At 38.1% G+C, this 15,037-nt stretch overlaps 1 protein-coding gene across 2 annotated transcripts; it reads left to right on the forward strand.

Annotated features, from left to right (window-relative positions):
• Nucleotides 1-294: 294 nt before the first annotated feature.
• On the forward strand, nucleotides 295-11,347 carry Ccdc181 (coiled-coil domain containing 181). 2 transcript variants are annotated; one of them, XM_004658808.2, is made up of 6 exons: nucleotides 295-454; nucleotides 2,323-2,462; nucleotides 4,859-5,800; nucleotides 7,903-8,049; nucleotides 9,505-9,659; nucleotides 11,005-11,347. In XM_004658808.2, the coding sequence occupies exons 2-6, from the start codon at nucleotides 2,346-2,348 to the stop codon at nucleotides 11,162-11,164; spliced, it is 1,521 nt and encodes a 506-aa protein (XP_004658865.1). In that variant the 5' UTR covers nucleotides 295-454; nucleotides 2,323-2,345; the 3' UTR covers nucleotides 11,165-11,347. The 2 variants fall into 2 exon arrangements, with proteins under 2 accessions (XP_004658865.1, XP_044992581.1); XM_045136646.1 differs by lacking the exon at nucleotides 295-454 and adding an exon at nucleotides 487-603.
• Nucleotides 11,348-15,037: the final 3,690 nt, after the last annotated feature.

Genomic DNA, 15,037 nt, shown 5'->3' on the forward strand with positions numbered 1-15,037 from the left:
AAAAAAAAAAAAAGAAAGTATTTTTTAAACGTTAACAGTGAAACAAAGAACAGAGATAGATAAACACTCTAAATTTTGGTTACACACTCCAAACCTGACCATGGAGAGAAATTTCCAGTCCCTAATGCAGCGGTAATCATCTCGGGTGACGCGCGGCTTCTGGTGGTTTCCGCCGACTCGGGGCCTCGCCTCACCTCGGCGGGCGGGACTGCGGAGGCAGGCAGGTGCTTGCAGCGTCACCTGCGCCTGCGCGAGTCTACAGCGCCGCCGGCGTCCTACTGGGGGAGACCCGGATGCAGGACGCGGAGACGCGCCGTTGCCATGGCAGCCAGTGCTAGCTGCCGCGGGAGCAGGTCCTGGGTTCTCCCTCGCCTCACTGCCAGAGCTTAGAAAGAGGAGGAGAGGAGATCTCCCTCGGCCATCTCTGTGACCCCAGCCGCTGCATCGTCCACAGGCAGGAGGGGACTTAGAGGGACAGAAGGGCAGGCCGCCGCGGGAGAGGGCGGAGGATGGACGCCCGCGGAGGTGGGAGGACAGTGCTCCGGCAAAGGGCGGGTGCTGTGCCGCCTGGCCCTGGGGCAGGGGAATCCTCTCCCCCGGAAGGTAGCTTAGATGCCCTGAACTTTTGTCATATTCTTCCCCTTATCAGAGTTCACGTTTAATAATTTCATCCCTGGGAAGGGGGAAAGAAAAATCACTCCTGAAATGTTAGCTTCCACAAATAAGGCTGTGGCATTCATTGGTTTAGTTGTTGGTATGCACATTCAAATGATCACCTAATGTTTGTGAAATAGGATTGTCACACTTTGGAGCAACTTGTAGTTTAAAATATATATATATATATTCCTGGATTCACAGTCTTCGCAGCCCAAAGAACCAGTCGCATGGATTCATAAAGTTCTGAAGTTTTGCTTCAGTGCCTATTTTATGTTTTTGCTGAAGCACTTATTTCATAAATAGTAAAAGGTGTTCTCTTAGTTCTTAGTGTTTAAACGTGATTTTTAGAAGGCTATGAGGTAAAGCTGGAATGGAGGAATAAAATTAAATATTTTTCAAAATTATGTTACTTGTGAACATGCCTTGGCTCACTCTGGAAGATGATGAGAAGGCACAATCTAGTCTGGGTTTTTCAGACAGGAGGAAGGAATTCATTTTCTTACTATTTACTTACTGAGGGTGGATCTGGTCTAAGCTACTTACATAAATTTTTATTGATGGTAACTTTGAAATTTCAGTATCTGAAATGCACAGTAATGAAACAGGAAGTATTAGATCATTTAGTTCATGTGAGATATAATTTCATTCTAGTATATTGGCTTGTGTAGCATATGGACAGCACCCGTGGTGATGAAGATTAAAACAAACGAAGGGACGGAATATTCCTGTGACGCATTTGAGAAAGGCTTAAGGGACTTGGTAACAAGAGCTTATCATTTATGTACTTTCTTCATGAGAACCAGTTGTACTCTTTTCGTTTAAATTATAATATGATAGTATGATTTTAGTAACTAATTTGTGCTGGTTATATTTTTATTACATTGATTCTGTGTTGTAGGTTTATTTATTTTTAAACAAAAAGAAAACAATTTTTTTTTTTTTCATTCTGGAGTCTGGACATTGAAGCTCGAGTGTCTGCATGGTGGCATTCTGGCCAGTACCCGTTTCTGTGAGACAGAGTGCTCACAAGCATCCTTACATGATGGATAGAGAACCTGTGAGCTCCAGGGCCTCCTTCTTCTAGACCCTGGTCCAGGCCTAAAGGCTATGCTTTCAAGACTTAACTTGCAGAAGCCCCATCTCCAAGGACCATCTTAGTGGGGATTATGTCATTGCAAATAAACCTGAGGGAGATATAAATCTTCAGTTACTAGCAATGACAGTTGTGGATACAGGAAGGAGGGATTGAGGAAGCCCACATGTGGCTTTTCTAAACTACGTCACAGTAGAAGCATTAAAATAACATTGGAATTGATATAATCATTATTATTTGAATATGAGTAACTGGGCTAGAACTAAGAACAAAACAACCTCCCCAAATTAAAAATTTGAGTTTTACGGATTGATCGGGGATGAGGAAAATCTTTCTCTAACCTTCTTCTTTATCTACCTTGTAATATTTCCTTGTAGATTAGAGTTTGGGGAGCAAAGAAAGGGAGGGGTTTAGGACTACCCACCATTGGAAAGTGTATACAAACATATTTACTTTGAACATTCCTTGTTGTATTTCCATGTATTAACCAGCTTACTTGCAACATAAACTTACATTTGTCATTATGCCTCTAAAATGTTGAACATATACGTTTATCTTATAAAATCTTACAGCATTATTCTTTAACAAGTGGAAAATGAATGAAAATAAAGATATTGATTCTAAAGAAAGCGGAGAATATGAAGATGACTTTGAAAAGGACCTGGAGTGGTTAATTAATGATAAAGAGAAAAGTGATGACAGCATAACAGAGGTATATATAAATTACCAATAGTGTACAATACTTACATTCTCAACGTGCTTTGCAGGTTTTGAAGGTTTTCTGGTGTTATCTGAACCTTGCAAAATTATTTTATGTGTATTGGCCAAATACCATTTATCCCCATGTTAGAGATGAGTCAAAGAAGACATGGACAGTTTGAATAGTGTGCCCGGAAGCTGGGGTGACTGAGAGAACAGGGATAAAACTGTTCTAAGTAAAGCTAAAATGATGATAATAAAATCTTAATCTGAAATAAACACTCAAGGATATTACATCAAAAAAAGAACAATTCTTGCGTTCTACAAACTTGGGTAAGATCATGAGGTTATACTTTCAATCTAAATAAAACAAAGCAAATATGTTAAAATATAGTTTTCAGCTAGTAGCTGAAACTTTGAATTAGCTCTTCAGAGGAGTAAATATTGAATGTAGAGAAAAATTCAAAGGGCCAAACTTGTAGTAATGAATGATCCATTAATACAGATCAGTTATGTGGAAGGGAAATCCAGGAAGATGAAGTTGTTCTTCAATCATGGTATGCCCTTTCTCTCTACATATACCCAATAGATATGTGTATTTGCATAATATAAACTGTATTATATATACATTCTATATAATATACAAGATGGATTTAAAACCTGCCTCAAATGAGGTGGAATAGCATGGATAGAGCCAAAAGTTGTCATCTGACCTCATGCTGTGGCATACATGTGCCTACACTCACATGTGCACACACAGACAATTAAAAAACACAGCAAAACAATTACAATGCAGAGAGCCAGGTTTACTGGTAGTTATTTTTCAGTCATTTAAACAGGCCAGGTTTGATTGATGACAGGGCTTCCAGCAGCGTTAGGAAAGATGGCCTGTGAGCGAATAGAAGAGGCATGCTTTTTTTTTTTTTGTTTTGTTTTGTTTTGTTTCTCAAGGTAGGGTCTTCCTCTAGTCCAGGATGACCTGGGATTCACTGTGTAGTCTCAGGGTGGCCTCAAACTCATGGTAGTGATCCTACCTCTGCCTCCTAAATGCTGGGATTAAAGGAGTGTGCCACCACGCCCAGCAGAGGCATGCAATTTTAAGGGGTGGAAAAGAGCAACACATAATCACCCTCATAAAACTGCAGTAAGAGGAAGAGAATTGTCTGAGCTATTGACAAAAAAATTGTATATCGAGAGCTGGGCATAGTGGTGCATGCCTTTAATCCTAGCACTTGGGAGGCAGAGTTAGGAGGATTGTGTTGAGTTCAAGGCCATCCTGAGACTACATAGTGATTTTTCAGGTCGGCCTGAGCTAGAGTGAGACCAATACCTTGAAAAACAAAACAAAACAAAACAAATGATATATGGAAGGTATAAAGTGTTTGGTAGGTGAAGATTTGGAGCAGATGGTAGGAAAACAGTCTTTAGAGAAGTTGCAGATAAAGAGAAGGGCTTTGTGGTACATATGGCTGGTATGAAATTAATTTTTTTTAAACTGTAAGGTCAAATTATTTAATGGTGGTTGCTTGGATTACTCAAGTCTCTAAGGGCAGTTGAGGAAGGAAAATCTTATCTAGAAGTAAAAATTGACTTGGAAATTATATCTCAGTACTATGTATGTTGAGAGCAGTAATATCCTGAAAAGATTAAAAGAACCTCATGATTAGTTTATGACCAAAGGACTTCACCTTGTGTGGTTGAGAAACTGTGTGTGTGTTTCTCTGTGCATTTGCGCATGCTTATGGTGCACAAATGGAGGCCAGAGGACAACTTTGGGTATCAAACTTTGCATTCTATCTGTTGGAGACAGAGTCTCTCCTTAGTCACTGCTGCGTTTTCCAGACTAACTGGCCTGTATTTCTGGGGAAGTTTCCCTTCTTGCTAAAGAAGCACTGAGATTACAGATGATTGCACTACAGCATCCAGCTTTATACATGGGGTCTGAGGTGAAAATCCAGGTACTCATGCTTGCACAGAAAGTGCTTTATCTGCTAAACCATGTATCTCACCAACCTTCCTTGAAGAATGCAAATATTATATGGAAAAAATATTTCAGAAAATTTTTCTGAAAATGTGAAGACAGGAATGTGTTCTGGGCAGAGAGATGTTAAAATGATGCTATATCATTTCTCATGACCATTCAATACACTGGTATATACCACTTAAAAACATGAATGTAGAATTGAATAACATGAAATTCAAAGTTATGATTAATCTTTCCCTGGTTTGCTTTCATATGTATTTCTCCTGAGATATTAATACATATAGATTCTAGTATTATGAGTGAGATATGAGCAAAAGTACTTAAATTTCCCTGTTTGTAAAGTAAACTAGAAGATTAGAAAATAATCTGTTTTATAATGTCTCAAAATTTTACTAAAATGTAGAATCTCATATCTTCTTTTCAAGATGGCTTGCAACGATGAAGAGGATATTAACCAGGAGCTAAAAGAGAATGAAATAGAAACAGACCATACCAAACAGCTCTCTGAACCCAAAAAGGAAGAGGTTTCACCAAAAAGAAATGATTTTATTTCTGTCCCAAGCATTCAGCCTCTGGAACCCACATCAGATTCTGATAGTGAAAACTCTTACCAGGAATACAAACTAGAAAACCAGAAAGATCTAGAAGAAGAAGAAGATGAGGAAGTAAAGAAATATATTATGGAGAAAATTATACAAGCTAACAAGCTTCTACAGAACCAACAGCCTGTGAATGGCAAAAAGCAACGAAAACTCAAGTTCAAAGACAAATTAGTCGACCTGGAAGTTCCTCCACTAGAAGACAATGATACCTGCAAAAACTATTTGGAAAATGAAAATAGTATGTCTGGAAAGCTCTCGCAGTTATGCATTTCTGGTGATTTGGGACAAGAAAATATGTTCCTGTCACTTACTGATGGAAGCTGTGAAGAAAACAAGGATCGGAAGATACTGGTAGAGAGAGATGGAAAGTTTGAACTTCTGAATTTACAAGACATAGAGAGCCAAGGGTTTTTGCCTCCCATTAATAATTCTGTTGGTACAGATGATGAACTTCAGCAGTTGCCACTCAGCTCTCCCAGTTCATCTGACAGTTGTGTCAAGATAGAAGAGCCTGCAGCAAAGGGCCATGCTGTCACTCTCTCCTCGACAGGAGAGCCATTATTTTATGTCCCTCAACCACCTCCCAGCCCCCAAACCCGTCCAAGTTCTACTGCTAACTCAGACCAAAATGGAAGGAATAGGAGACCTAATTACAGGACACAGTATGCACATGTCTCTCCAGTGACCTCAACATACTGCCTTTCTCCTCGACAGAAGGAACTCCAAAAACAGCTAGAACGCAAGAGAGAAAAGCTAAGGAGGGAGGTAAGAATGCCAGTGGGCCTCGTGCAAAAAGAACAATGCTTTGATGTGTTATAAATACAGCAGGAATTGAAATAGTTGTACAGAATATTTGAGAGTTTTATTCCTTTACTTTTCCATTGTTAAACTGACCAGCTAACTGTAAGAATGTATATGGAACTCTGGGATTACCTTGATTCTTTCTGGCAAGTAGGATGATCTGTATGAGAGCCTGAAGGTGTCTGATTGGTTTCCTCTGATCTTGTCCTTTTAAATAAGGAGAAACTCAGAGGTTAAGTGACTGGTGAAAGCAAATGATATGAGATAGATGAAAAGCATGCAAAAATGAAGACATAAAGTTTAGTAGGAAATGGGTTGAATTGGTTTATAATTATCTTATGTGTATGCATTTCATATCTTCCATGCTTACAGTTCCTTTATTTCAGGGACTTTAGGTTTAGAATAACAATAGATATGGACTGGGCATATAGCTCTATGTTGGATTCCATCACCACTAACAGTGGTCAGGACAATAGAGCCAACTATTCCTAATAAAGTGATTCCAAAGTGTCATATGGGACCCCCCACATAAAATAACTTTTTATGGGCTGGAGAGATGGCTTAGCGGTTAAGCGCTTGCCTGTGAAGCCTAAGGACCCCGGTTTGAAGCTCGGTTCCCCAGGTCCCACATTAGCCAGATGCACAAGGGGGTGCACGCGTCTGGAGTTCGTTTGTAGAGGTTGGAAGTCCTGGCACGCCCATTCTCTCTCTCTCCCTCTATCTGTCTTTCTCTCTGTGTCTGTCGCTCTCAAATAAATAAATAAATAAATAAAATTTAAAAAAATAACTTTTTATAACATTAGTTGAGTCATTCTGGTAAAAATTAATTTTGTCCTTAATATTAACGTACTCTTTACATATCTTTCTTTTTGTTGTTGTTGTTTTGAGGTAGGGTTTCACTCTAGCCCAGGCTGACCTGGAACTCACTATGTAGTTGCAGGGTGTTCTTGAACTCATGGCATCCCTCCTACCTCTGCCTCCCAAGTGCTGGGATTAAAAGCATGTGCCACCATATCTGGCTCATTGATACTTTACAAAAATAATGAAAATAAACTACCTGAAAGACATTTTAAATATTTTAATTAAAAAGTTTAAATCCCTAAAATAGTAAAGTTAATGGTTGTATCTCCATGATCAGATTCAAATGCCATTAAAGTTTGACACATTTGCTCCATCATTATATATAATTTCTTTAGCTAAAACATTTTGTGATGCCAAGGAGGATAGAATTCAGGCCTGCACACATCCTAGGCCAACACTCTATTAATTAATTGAGTTACATTCCAGCCACTGGCTTTTTTTTTTTTTTTTTTTAAGGCAGGGTTTCAACCTAGCCTAGGCTGACCTGGAACTCACTCTGTATGTAGCCCAAGGATGGCTTTGGACTCACAGCAATCCTCCTACCAATTCTGGAATGAAAGATGTATACCACCACAGTGGGCTGGCTAAAATATTTTTAAAACAAGGCTGAGACAGCATATCTTGTCTACTTGTATATGGCATATTTACTTTATAACTGCAAAACCATTTATTACAATGTCATCAAATTTAATGGTAATGGAAAGATGTTCAAGCCATTGATAGTATTTCTTGAATGGATTTTTTTAATGCATAGCTGGAATTTAAGTAGTTTAATATCAAAACAATGAAGGTGTAGAAGAGACATTCTAATTTTCCTGAACAGCATGGTATGTAATACACAACTATTACTGTGGACTCTAATTTCTATTTTTCTTATTTTATTTTTGTGTCTTTATTTACTAGAAAGAGAGAGAAAGAGAACAAAAAAGAGAATGGGCACCCCAGGGTCTGTAACCACTGCAAATGAATTCCAGATGCATGTGTCCACCGTGTGTTTCTGGCTTACCTGGCTTCTGTTCTGGGGAGGTGAACCTCAGTTCTTAGGCTTTGCAGGCAAGCACCTTAACTACTAAGCCATCTGTCCAGTCCTTTTTATTTAATAAAAGTTTCAGGGGCAGGGAATCATCACTTCAGACTTCTCTTTATTCAAATACATATACAGTTTCATTGTTTTTTATTAATATCTTTCACATCCCTTCCTCTAGGAAGAACAACGCAAACTAGAAGAAGAGAATGAAAAGAAAAAAGAGAATGATATGGTCTTTAAAGCATGGCTGCAAAAGAAAAGAGAACAGGTTCTAGAAATGAGGCGGGTGCAGAGAGCAAAGCACATTGAAGACATGAATAGTCGTGTAAGTGAGATTTCCCTGTGAAAGACAGACAGGCTTATGCAAACATGGCCGTGCTCTTACTTATGGAACAGAGGCTAAATACCAGACCAAGGACTATGGAAGAAGTGGAAAAGTGGTCTCCAAACTTTCCCTATAATAAATATGTGCATGACTTTGCAATTTCTAAGACACCCTAAAAAAAATCAAGTGATTCCCATGTTATTTGAATGTTCATAACACAGAAAATAGAAGTGTACCAATTTAGATTTTCAAGATAATATAATTGTACTAATCAAATAGGACAAAGACACATACACCTCTCCCTGTGAATTTGCAGATTCGTCTCACTGTAGACATATAAATCATATGTGAAAGCTTTCAAGTTAAAAGCACCAAATTATTAGTCATATAGAAATCCTACTGGCTCTACTAGTCATAGATTTTCTTTGCTTTGCTTACTTTCTAATATTTGCTCATGAAATTTGAAGGAACATGAAATACACCCCATTATTTTCTTCTTACTGGAAAATGCTAATGGCTGTTACCTGTCTTAAGTTATTATTTTTAGTTTGCTTTTGTTTTGTTTTGAAATACTAAAGATTAAACCAAGAGCCTCACATATGCTAGGCAAGTGCTCTACTACTTGCTACACACCAAGTTTCTTTTTCACTTTTCATTTGACACAGTGTATCTAAGTTTCCCAGACTGGTCTTGAACTTACTTGTAGTTTAGGCAAGCTTTGGATTTGAAGTCATCTTGTCTCAGCCTCCTGGGTAATTGAATTACAGGCCTGAACCACTTGGCCCAGCATGAGAACACTGATGGCTTCAAATCCTAATGGTTACCATCATGATAAGATTATGGATTTTTTGTTGTTATTTGGTCTTTTTTTTTTCAATACAGGGTCTTTCTGTGTAGATCAGGTGGGCTTCCAACTCACAGTCCTACTGTGTGCTACCATGCCTAGCAGTAATTAAAGTTTTTAAGATGTCCTTAGTAGTTAAATAGCTTCTGACAGATACTATTAAAAGTGAAAAAAAGATGTTGAATTATATGTTTGTGAACTGTATTCTATAGAGCTTTATCAGGAACTTCTCCAAAGACTTCAATTCATTCAGTTGCCTGCATCAACTCTTCAGTTCTGTTTTTTTTTTTTTTTCCCCAGAGTTCAGCTTTGAAAATCACATTATTATACTTATTATTTTCTAAATAAAGCCTAATTTGGGTCTGAGTTTGAATTCAGAGACTTGAGCCTGCTCAGTAAGTGAGAGCTCTACCTGATGAGCATCAGAAGAAAGGAGATGGGCAGTGCCTTCCATGCTGTATTTCCTCATGGAGGGCATTCGGTACATTTGGACTGCATAAGAATGCTAGTTTTATGAAAAATTCAATGGGACTTCTTGTGGGCTCTTACAGGGACTTAAAAGTAGTAGTTTTACTTTATCTAAATTAAACAGGTCTTGTCTTTTTTATCAGCAGGAAAACCGAGATCCACAACAAGCTTTTCGATTATGGCTTAAGAAAAAGCATGAAGAGCAAATGAAAGAAAAAAAGACAGAAGAACTAAGAAAGCAAGAGGAATGTTTGTACTTCCTCAAAGGAACAGAAGGCCGTGACAGGGCCTTTAAGCAGTGAGTTAAAAACAGGACCTCCTTTTTGTTAAGGCTAAACTGATGATAATATCTATTCAGTTATCTAGCTAAAATTCTGCCTTGCCTCACTGATTTTGAGAATGCTGACCTTACTACATAATTTTGGCCTTAGGAAGGTTGAGAATATAGATAACAGAGTCCATGTGTCTGAAGCTCTTCCCTTCCTCTCTCCCTACATTTTATCTTTACATGATTATACGAGAAACCATAAATGTGCATTGAAGAAAAGGAAACTTTATATTTCAATCACCCAGAAATATGATTATCTCTATTAGCACTAGAATTCATGTTGCTTAGATATTCCTCATATGTATACTTACACTTATATATGTGGACATTATACAGTAGTTACTGCCCTGCAGTCTGCTTATATTATTAATAATCTCATCAAATATTCATCCCATATCCATTTTTCTCAAGTGGATTCATAGAGGTAATCTAATTCACAATAAAACAAAAGTAGTATTTCCTTGGGTCTTTTTAATTCTAATAGTTACAGAGATTTATTGTTGCAAAAACCTTGTATACATATGTATATAAAGTTATTTTATGTTGTTCTAGCTAAGAAAGGTTTATCAATATATTCAGAGCTTCACTTTTCCTTTATTTCTTTTTAAAAAAAAATTAAAAAATATTTTATGTATTTGAGAGAGGGAGAGAGAATGGGTGTGTACCAGGGCCTACAGCCACTGCAAATGAACTCCAAATGCATGTGCCACCTTGTGCATCTGGCTTACATGGGTACTGGGAAATCGAACCTGGGTTCTTAGGCTTCACAGGAAAGTACCTTAACTGGTAAGCCATTTCTCCAGCCCTCCTTTATCTCTTTTTGATGTTCAGCATCTTGTTCTATGCTTAGATTTTTTAGGGCATCCAAGGAAGAACTTTTATGCATCGAGAAGCAAGGGCCTTATATTTCCATTCCAAAAGAGTAAGGTAGCATGTCTGTATCTTGCAAGCCATATTCTAGAATACAGCTAATTTCAAGGAGTAAGTTATTTTGAATGTATAAGATAGTTAATTGCTTAGAAAACTGTATTCCTAAAAATAATATGACTTATATACATGCAAATAATTGTGTTTATTATTAGAAGCCAATTAAATTGGCAGTTTCATCATAAGAAAAATTTTATTTCCAACATTTAATCCCAAATATAAACTATGCTTTCTTAAATGAGCCTGGGTATCAGCATAAACATTAATACTTTAATAATTTGTGTTGTGACAGTATTTCAAAGTAAAGCAAATGTCAGTTTTTTAACTTTATACCTGAGAAGTATATTGAGATAGTATTCACCAAATCTGATCATTCCTCTTTCTACAGGTGGCTAAGAAGAAAACGCATAGAGAAACTAATAGAGCAACAAGCTGTCAAAGAGAGAGCCAGACAGCTCCGACTAGAAGCAAGACGTTCTAAACAGTTACAGAACCACCTATACTTGTCAGAAGCCAAATCTTTCCGCTTTACAGATCAGTACAACTAAGGCATCTAGTAAATGCTTCATTTGGCAACTGCTGTCATCAGTTTTGTGTATCATTTCCTATTGTCCCTGTGTTTTGGTAATACTCTCAGCTAGGGAAATGGTATTTGTCTTGGTGATGTTGACAGTGAATTTATATTTAACACTGAAGCAAAATAAACTTCTCTCACAGTGTTGGAACTGTTATACCATCTCTTAGTTTCTGTAACAAATTCTATAAGAAATGAGCTCTGTGTTGTACCTTTAAATTGTTTTATTAACTTTTCTGCATGGAAGGGAGATAGGGTCTCTTATCTATTCATAGTTGCTATTATCATTTAAGACATTGTAACAGAACATTTCATAAGACTTTTAAGTTTATTTCAAGGCTTAATTGATGGTCATATTAGTGTCTAATTTGGATTTAACTACTAGTGGTAAGCTAAAAATATACTGTAGGCCTGTTACTACTTTAAACAAGATAGTAACATATCTTTACTATGCATAGTTCTATTTTGTGTGTTAGAAAATTAGCCAGCTTCTGAGGCTGAGGAGATGGCTCAGTGGGTAAGAGTTCAGATTTCCAGAACCCATGGAAAACTGATGGAGTAGTGTTCATCTGTAATTCTAGTGCACCTATGATGAGATGAGATGTGAAAACAGGAGACTCTGTACAATCTTGTGGGCGTGCTAGCAAACAAAAGACCTTGCCTCAAAAACAAGGTGTAAGGTGAGGCCCAACATCTGAGGTATACCCCACTTCCCACACTCACAGAAAGAAAATTAACCAGCTTTTATTGAGCTGACGGTGTACCTAGAGTTGTACATACATTTCATAAATAGTGAAATCTTAAGGCAACGCCACTTGTCTAATTTTCCAGATGAAGAAACTAGAATATATAGATGTGAGAAGTGAGAAGCTTGTTCATATAGATTTTTGCCTATATTATCATAAGATACTTTCTCTTTGTTATAAAGTTAGCTGACACACACTTTGGTGGATATATGTGAAATATTAACACTATATGGAACGTCATATGTAAAGGAATCCAATATGTGGAGGATTAGTAGCTTTAGTACACAAAGGTTAGAGGACAAAGGTCAATGTTTAAGTGTCATAGAAAATGAAGAGTGCTGTTAAAACTTAACTAGACATGTTACATGAATCACAGACTAGAAAACCCAGAGAAATATTCACATCTGTCTCAACTTTTTTTTTCCCCAAGGTAGAGTTTCATTCTAGTTCAGGCTAACCTGAAGTCTCAGGGTGGCCTTGAACTCAGGGTGATCCTCCTATCTCTGCCTCCTGAGTGCTGGGATTAAGGGTGTGCACCACCACACCTGGCTTTTTTTTTCTTAGGTAGGGTTTCACTCTGGCCCAGGCTGACCTGGAACTCGCTATGTAATCTCAGGGTGGCCTCATGGTGATCCCCCTACCTCTGCCTCCCAAATGCTGGGATTAAAGGCATGTGCCACCAGGCCCACATCAACTTTGTTTCATTGGTGAGATAGCTCTTTCTCCCTTTGATTCTCTTCTGCTCTCCTCCTTTTTCATTTCTCCTCTGGGTCTCATGTATCCCAGGCTGGCCTTGAACTTTCCATGTAGACAGATAACCCTGAACTTAGAATCTCCCTACTTCCACTTCCTGAATGCTGGGATGCATTGCCACACTCAGCTATGTGGTGCTGAGGGTCAAACCCAGGGTTTTGTACATGACAGGAAAGCACTTTATATGCTGAGCTACATTTCCAGTCCAAGATGGACTCTCTGTGAAGCCCAGAATGACTTCAAACTTGAGATCCTCCAATCTCTGCCACTGGTTCTATGAAGACATGACTGATTGAATTACTGGTTATTGGTGATCAACTCTCACTGGAGGACAGGGACTGGGCCAAAAGTTTTCACATGGTTGGTTTCTCTAGCAACTCATACCCATACTCAGTCATTTCATTAGCACATAAGTTTACTTACCACTTGGGATATTATTTCAGAGGTTTTTGACAATTGCTAGGCTTCAAATTGTGCCATAACCAAAATACCTGTTTTATTATAGTGTAACATGAGGGGCTTTAATGTCATTCTTTACACACATAACTAGTTGTTCCACAACCATTTGTTAAAAAGAGATTATTCTTTCTCCATTAAATGGGTTAGCAACCTTGTTGAAAATCAGGTGGCCATAGATAAACTTATAAATCATTACAGCATTATAGTTTTTTGTTTTTTTTCGAGGTACGGTCTCACTGTAGCCCAGACTGACCTGGAATTCTCTATGTAGTCTCAGGGTGCCCTCAAACTCATGGTGATCCTCTGCCTCTGCCTCCCAAGTACTGAGATTAAAGGAATGTGCCATCATGCCCAATTTTTTTTTCCAGCTTTGTAGTTTTGAAGTTGGCAAATGTAAGCCCTTCAGTCTTTGTTTTCTTTTAATATTATTTCAACTGTGTAGGAGCTTTGCAATTCCATATAAAATTCAAGATCTGATTTTTCACTTTGACAAAAAAGGTTATTTGAATTTCAGTAGAGCTTGGGATGAAACTTGAGATTGTTGTGGGCGGTACTGCCCTCTCAGAGTAATATCACCTAATGATGCAGGAACATGGGATGTATGATAGTGCAACACTTTGTACTTGTCAACATACAAATCTCATTTGCTTGTTTAAACTTATATGTTATTTAAAATATTTTTATTTACAAGAGAGAAAAGAGTGCAACGGGGATGCTTGCTACTGCAAGCAAACTTCAGACTCAGGCACCACTTCGTGTATATGGCTTTACATAGATACTGGGGAATGGAGACCCAGGCTGGCAGGCTTTACAAGTAAGTGCTTTTAACTACTGAGCCATCTCTCCAGCCCAATATCTTAATTCTTTTGGAGTCTGTTATAAATGGAATTGTGTTTGTGGGGGGCGGCTGTATAGAAACACAAGTATACAACTATCTATTTTAGTCTCGGCTTTCAATTCTCTGGGTGTCTACCAAGAAGTGGAATTGATAGACCATGTCCTGTTTTTTTGACCTTCTATACCATCTTCAATAGATGCTGCATCATTTAACTCCTCACAAAGCATAAGGTTCAGATTTCCTCATATATTTGCCAACAGTTGCCATTTTGTTAATGGTCCATCCTAAAATATATAAAAATGGTACTGCATTTCTTTAAAAATATTCTGATATGCTTATTGGCTATGATTTTTTTTTGATAGGGTCTCACTCATGCCCTGAAACAGGCTGACCTGAAACTACCTCTGTAGTCCATGGCTAGCCTCAAACTCCAAGTGATCCTACCTCTGCAACACAAATGCTGAGATTAAAGGTGTATACCACTTGACTTATTGGCTATTTGTATGCATGTGCTTAAAACTTTTATTTTTGAGCATGTGTGTGCATGAGTGAATGTATGTTATGTATGTGGATGCCATTGGATAACTTTGGATGTTATCCTGAAGAATACTGTCCACCTTTTTAAAATATATATATTTATTTGAGAGAAAGAAGAGATGCAGCTAGAGAAAATGGGCATGCTCGGGGCCTCTAGCCACTGCACATGAACTCCAGACACATGAACAACCATGTGTCCTGGGGAATAGAACCTGAATCTTTGGCTTTGCTAAGCCATCTCTTCAGCCCTGTCCACTGTTTTTTCTTTCTTTCTTTCTTTTTTTTTTTTTTGACATTGTTTCTCACTAGCCTAGAGCCTACCAATTAGGTGACACAGGTTGGCCAACGAGCTCTAGAGATCCATCTGTTTCCGCCTTCCCAACAGTGGGATTCCACAGCATGCTACAATAAATTGGGCATTTTTTTGTTACCTATTTGACAGAGAGAGAGAGAAAAAGGGGGACAGAATGGGTACTCCAGGGCCTCTAGCCACTTGAAATGATCTCTAGATGCA

This window comes from Jaculus jaculus, chromosome 1 (genome assembly GCF_020740685.1).
Source record: "Jaculus jaculus isolate mJacJac1 chromosome 1, mJacJac1.mat.Y.cur, whole genome shotgun sequence".
Taxonomy (NCBI): Eukaryota; Metazoa; Chordata; class Mammalia; order Rodentia; family Dipodidae; genus Jaculus; species Jaculus jaculus.